The sequence below is a fragment of the Perca fluviatilis genome, chromosome 10, assembly GCF_010015445.1.
Source record: "Perca fluviatilis chromosome 10, GENO_Pfluv_1.0, whole genome shotgun sequence".
Classification (NCBI taxonomy): Eukaryota; Metazoa; Chordata; class Actinopteri; order Perciformes; family Percidae; genus Perca; species Perca fluviatilis.
This window is the reverse complement of record NC_053121.1, coordinates 23419458-23426095: the sequence shown is the minus strand read 5'-3', so window position 1 is coordinate 23426095 and position 6638 is coordinate 23419458. Positions and strand designations below refer to the sequence as shown.

Here is a 6638-nt window from a genome sequence, read left to right as displayed (position 1 = left end):
AATAACTGATGTAGTCTGGTGTAATCACAGAATCCGAAAGCTGTTATGCCTCATTTATTGCACTCAGTTTCCACAGAAATTGTCATAGAAACAAACTAGAGGGACTTTCCTGACAAGGAAGTCTGCCACTGTTCTGTTTTTTTTTTACCCTTATTTATCAAGCTGCCTTAAATGTCATCTACACCTCAGGGAATTTGGGAAATGAATACCTAAAACTAAATGCTGTTAACTTGTTCTACCAGCCACATTAACAGGTGTTTATCAGGTAAACACATCTGGTTGGTAAATTAATAAAAAAAGTTGCTTCAGAAACGTTCTGCCTCTAAAATGGACAAAAATGTTTCCTGCCTTGACTCTAAACACTGTTCAGAGGTTGAACAGCCAAACTAGTCTATGTGCTGCCTTTCAGCCATCATTTCCAAAACCTCTAGTGGTGAAGAAACTTTAACTAGAATTTTTAAATGATGAATCAGCAGTGTTTTACCAACATCAGCAGGTTTCCTAAATTATGTCGTTTAATTGCACAAACGTGGTGACTTCACACCAGTTAAACAATGAAAAAATTATTTGTCTCTTCAAAATAAAAACAAAAGATCCCAAACTGTTTCATTTAAAATTTCAGTTCCCGGGCTGTTCATGTACATACAGTGAGTATCTCTTCCCTGCAGGTCAGAGGATTTATGACAGCCTCTCATACATGATACTCATGATTATTGGAGCAGATGGTGCCCCTGCTTTCAGGCAGATACAGATCGAGGTAGAAAAAGGGAGTCATGGCATATAAAGAGGGATTCTACTTAAAATATTAACAACATGACCTGATACATCAAAAACCTTCTCTTAAAAAAGGCTTAGAATTAAAAAAAAAAAAAAAAAAAAAGCCACCAAATGTCTGCATGTGTTCTTGCTAGTTTGGACTGGGAACAGTTGGAGTGTACATGCTGGGAGGACAAATGATAATCAACCCGCAAGGTCATAGTTTTAATAATGAACACACCCTTGTTGCAAGAATTGGTACAACTTGCCTCTCCGTAATACAGCAAATTCTCTTTGTGCAGAAAATTGGCTTTGTCTGCCTTATAAGTAAGTAAAATATGAACTAATATTCAGAGAGCTATTTACAGCGTAGGTTAGATTATTCAGATTTGATTTCATAATAGACACCTTCAGTGAAACTTACAGTATATAATTTATACTTTATCTAATTTTGTTTTTCTTCCAGCATGTGCTCTGATACGGCCCTTGGCCTACTAATAAAGAACAGTTTGTAGCACTGAGATTACACAGACATAACAAAAAATAGAGCAACGCTAAATGACAGACTTACAGGCAGTTTGGTCTAAGTCGAGACGTCGGTCCTCTTGAGGAGAGCTGTCGCTGACGAGACTTCTCCAGACACACCAACAAACACAGTAGACAGTAATTAAATCATACATGTCACATACAATTCAAGAAATACACACTCAAACAATAAACACAAAAAAACAAATACACTAAGAAGTATACCGTCTAGACAGTCGACTAATGATGAACATTAGTCAACATCATCATTTCCTGATAAGATAAACTATTTAAAGATAAACTATTTAAGAGAGCCATTCTAAGTGATAGCTGGTACTTTCTCTTCATGCGACAAATACTAAGAGTTGTGTATTTTATGAACTGGACCCCATATATAGTGCTGGCTAAAATTAGTAGTTAGCATTAAGCATAAGCTTTTCTTTGCTCTCTCTAGATTTAAAAATCAGCAAATAAAATCGACTTGACAGTTGAGGTCAACACTTCAGCGCAGACTAAATTCATTCATTGTATAAAAATTAGAAGGGTCACAATCACTTACCTCGCACTCTGATCAGGATGAACGCAGCTCTCTTTGCTGCACTGAACTGATGCCTTCAACTCTCCGAACTGCTGTGTATTATTTGACTCAAACACCTGGTAAAGTTTTGTTTTCCTTTCACTTTTATAAAAACCTTCTAAAAACTAAATCTAGAATAAATATACCAACTTGAAGGGCACTCAGAGAGAGCAGACCTCCGCCAAGGCATGCCCCTATCTCACAATGTTAATGCAGTTTGAATTTTCCCAGATGGGAAATATTTTTTTCCAATTATTCCGACACCACTTAAATGCAGCACACTATTTTGCAATGTTAACAAAAGTGAAAAATAATTTTGTGTATCCGCCGTGTGATTCAAAACTGTAATGGGTCCTTCGTTGGCCCATTGTACACCCATTAGTGTTTCATGAAAATTGGGTCAGTAGTTTCTCTGACAGACAAAAAAAACAAACAAACTGACAAATCGAACATAATATAACCTCCTTGCTGAAGTTAATAATAATAATAATAATAATAATAATAATAATAATAATAATTCACAGCACACATTCAGATTTGTAATTAGACATATATTAGTATTGCGCACAGAAATAGAAAAAATCAAATGGTCAAAACAGTTGAGTGCTGTACAATCACAATCAAACGTAAGAAGTAGTATCATAATCTACATGATATTTTTACAGATCATCAAAAGTCAGTGTGACAGAAAACAAGCAGTCCTGTAAAATTAAAGTTTCACTGAACACCGAGGGCTTTATCGAGGAAATTCGCAAAATTCTTAGGCTGTCCGGGCAAAAAGGGCTGAAGAACAGAGAGATCCATCGTCCTCAGTGTTTGTGTCAGTGTGCTGAAAGATTTTAAAAAGCGTGTCAATTGTTTTTGCTAAAAAAATCTCACATGTATAAACTATACATGTCAGAAACACATACCTGCATGTGCAGTACAACAAGTGCGAGTCCATGTGCAGCTGTCTGGCCATCTCCAGTTGGTGGTTGTTCATCAGCTTGTCATTGACGACGACCAGCAGAGATTTGCCGGCACCGAGCGCCTCCAAACAACTTCCTGCGCCTAAGGAGCAAAACAAGATCAAGATCTTTATTCATGATTAGAACTGAAGTCAGTCTGTGTTTTCAGTACTGCTGGTTTCTCATCATTTTACGGTTTATAAAAAAACTTTGATTTCATGCAGATATTTGAAACAAGCTTTAAAAATGATAATCCATTACAGTGACTTATTGTCAGTTGCATCAATGAAGGTGGAAAGCTCTGCCATTCAAGATAACCAATAGTACACAATGAGGTGTCCTGATACAGTGGTGCTCATAAGTTTATGAACCTATGCTAAAGTTGACTAAAAAGAGAAATAAAAAAATCATCTTAGGGAAATTGATCTTAATGCCTTAATTAACATAAATTAGTAAAAATCCAACCTTTAAGGTCACCAATTTTCTTTGTGAATGAATAATGTATCGTAAATAAATAAATGTTCTTCCTTAAAATACAGGGGGCATAAGTATACACACCCCTATGTTAAACTCCCATAGAGGAAGGCAGATTTTTATAGGCCAGTTAGTTCATGGATCCAGGATACTATGCATCCTGATAAAGTTCCCTTGGCCTTTGGAATTAAAACAGCCCCCCCACATCATCACATACCCTTCACCATACCTAGAGATTGGCATGGTTTCATTTCAGTTAGCCTAATAGCTGGTTTGATTTGCATTGAGAGATGATTTTATGGAAAGTACCCCATGCCAATCTCTAGGTTTTAATTATCATCAAAACAAAACCAAAAACAGTTTGGCTCATGGAGCAGCACCAGTTAAGTGTGATAGAATAAAAAAATGTTAAATTAATGTGGCCACTATTTACGAGGGGAGTGAGTGTCCAGGTGGCAGGAGTTCAAGGTTTTTGATATTTGACTCACCTGCATGGCTGACGACGAGGTCAGCCTGCTTGATGTCTTCTGCTATAGAGTCTTTGAATCGATAAGTCTGAAGTCTGACGTGTGGACAGCTGTCAGCAGCTGGAAGAAGAGATCCTCTTCCAACCTGAAGAACCAAACGCTCATATCCACGAGCCTTCAAAGCCTTTGGGGAATAAAAAAAAAGAAGTTATTATAAAAATGTTCACACTCATGTTTATATTTTGTGGTTGCTATTAATAACACTATTATTGGTCAGACTTCATTCAGGTGTCGCAGATCCAGGACAGAGGCAAACTACCATTAGTTTTGAATAACCCGTGTTTTTACACCTGTGAGTGCTATGAGAAAAGATATGCTGTGAAAAAGTTATTTTTAATTTAATAGTTTATCTAAAATGAATGCCCTATATACACTGTACTCAAAATCCAGTTAGTAGTATACTACAGTGGTGGAAAGTAACTTTCAAAGTGCATTTACTCAAATACGGTACTTAAGTTAACTAAAGTATATCCATTATTATTCTACTTTATACTTGTACACTACTACATTTTAGACATAAATATTATACTTTTTACTTCACTTAAAAACTTACTTTACATCAAACTTATGACAATTTTACAAAATATGATGCATTATTAAAGATTAAACTGCCCAACAGTATTTGTAGGCTAGTTAAAATTAGCTCCACATCGACCAACTAAGTTACAACATGCAAGTAGCCTACTGCTTACACATTAAATCAACAATGAAAATTCCATTGAAACATTGACAGGGGCCATTGATTACTTTTACTTTCATACATAAGTATATAAGTATAACACTTTAAAAGCGGGACTTCTACTTGTAATGGGTTCTATCTGGTGTGGTACTGCTACTTTTACTTAAGGAAGTCATTTTAACACTTCTTCCATCAGTGAGTAGCTGTAGGCGCCTCTTTTATCTTATAACCAACTTTACTCACCTGTACGGTCTCTGGCGACGTGATGCTTTCAATGAGCTCATCAAAGCTCGTGGTGCCGACAGTAACAAACACTGTCTTCATGGCCGCTCAACTAAAACTGTCCGTTTTCAGGGTTCACTCATGGATGTATTATATTAACATTTCACAGCCCCCGCACCACAGCCATGCATACTTGCTGCATACAGCTCATCCTCAGCATAAACCTGACTGCTACTTCCGCTTCACACCGGTGACGTCATGGCCATGGCCGTGATACAATGCGTGGTGCTGTCACCTAGAGGCCTGGAGTTCTAACCGCTCTATACAGACAGCAATGTGTCTGAGGCTGCAGAGTGGAAAAGTACCAGTTCAAAGCTCAGTTTGAATGTCTCTGAGCTTATTTTCTGCACATTTATACATGAAATATAATAGTAGAGTAGTACTGTTCTCTTCCCCCCTTCCATCACACCCACACACACATGCACTTACACAGTATGGGACACTACAAGCTCCTACTATGGGCCATGCAATATTTGCAATGTTTGCCAGAACTGTGCATTATGGGCAAATGTAATATTATGCAGCATTTTATTATTCTTGTATCAGAAAATTAAAAATTCCTGTGTGCATTGTACATTTGGAGAATTAAGCGATTCTGAGGACTTCTTTAAAATAAGAGCCAATTACAAATGCCCCTTGATATACACACGTTGGTTTTAAGACATGTGATATCTTAATTAGTTGTCCAAATCATAGTCAGAAAGAAAGAACCCAATGTGATTAAACAAATTAAAGATCAAACTAAAAAAATTAAGAGCCTTATTTAGTAGTTAATACATTTTACTTGATTCTGTTTGATTCCATTGTATTATGGCCTGATAATAAGGTTTTAGTAATACATTACTCATTGTCAACAATATAACTGATCTCAGATAATGATCAAGCTTTTGTTATGGGAGCATAACAGTATGACACTGCAAACAGATTATATAAGCAGTTTGCCACACACACACCTGCAAAGCTCCTCCTGTGGTCCCGTTCGCTGTTTACACCACGTTTATTATAAAAAAAAGGTACTGAATTTCTGTAGCATTACAATAAAGGTGTGACTTATAAGTAAGACAAGTGGCTGAGGGTGAAGTTGGATTACCAACCAGAGAAGGGTCCACTCTGTCATTACTTTGTGGCAATCTGATTTTAAAAAAAATGACAGGGATTCTGCAGTCTTAAGGCCATGTGTCAAACTTTATTTAAAGACCATTACTATTTCAGTTGATATTGTGCTCATGTGGTTATGTTTAATCAAATGACCACAAACTAACACAAAGCAAATCCTCAGCCAGATCATATTCCAGAATAGGTAGGAGAGCTGGTAGGTTTCCAGAGCTCTAGGAGAAATATGATTAGTCTGCTGTGTGAACTGTTTTTTTTACTGTACTTGATAGTTACTTTAAGGGGACAGAGTACAAACACAATGCACATAAGTCAATGGCATAAGAAGGACGTTTCTGAAGTTCAGGACAATACTGAAGTCCATCCACATTATGAAGAATTTAAGGAGGAGCATTCACCTGATAAGAAAAAGGCTCCTGCTGTGGTGGAAGTTAAACTCAGGTTGAAGAAGATGAAGATTCAACTGTAAGACAAATTTCTGGTGAAGACTCAGATGACTGGAAGAACAGGAAATGTACTGACAGATCATGATCCAGTCTACCACAATCCTATTTTTCACAGCTCAAGCTCCTGGACCAACATGTCACTCCAGACCTCTCATATCATGTCTAAGTGACTGGTAATAAGTGCCCTGTCCTTTCAATTTATGACAAGCAAGCACATCTGCAAACATCAACAGCTGTTAAATCATTGGAGCAACTGAGATTTTAGTCAACAAATCACATCCATCACAGCAAAGCCAGACCATCCTCTCTTTT

General features: G+C 37.0%; 1 protein-coding gene across 1 annotated transcript; it reads right to left on the bottom strand.

The window, feature by feature from the left end:
• Positions 1 to 2394: 2394 nt before the first annotated feature.
• Positions 2395 to 4922, bottom strand: zgc:92907 (uncharacterized protein LOC436733 homolog). The gene is made up of 4 exons (XM_039812753.1): positions 4729 to 4922; positions 3768 to 3930; positions 2770 to 2908; positions 2395 to 2687 (listed from the first exon to the last, which is right to left on the bottom strand). Exons 1-4 carry the CDS (start codon positions 4807 to 4809, stop codon positions 2576 to 2578), a joined length of 495 nt encoding a protein of 164 aa, XP_039668687.1. The 5' UTR covers positions 4810 to 4922; the 3' UTR covers positions 2395 to 2575.
• Between the last annotated feature and the right edge of the window lie 1716 nt (positions 4923 to 6638).

Excerpts from the sequence above, each read along its gene's own strand:
- zgc:92907 (XM_039812753.1), bottom strand. The coding sequence starts at position 4,809 with ATGAAGACAGTGTTTGTTACTGTCGGCACCACGAGCTTTGATGAGCTC. Across the intron at positions 2,909-3,767 it reads CCTCGTCGTCAGCCATGCAG|GCGCAGGAAGTTGTTTGGAG; the intron begins GTGAGTCAAATA and ends TTTGCTCCTTAG. Across the intron at positions 2,688-2,769 it reads TTGTTGTACTGCACATGCAG|CACACTGACACAAACACTGA; the intron begins GTATGTGTTTCT and ends AAAATCTTTCAG.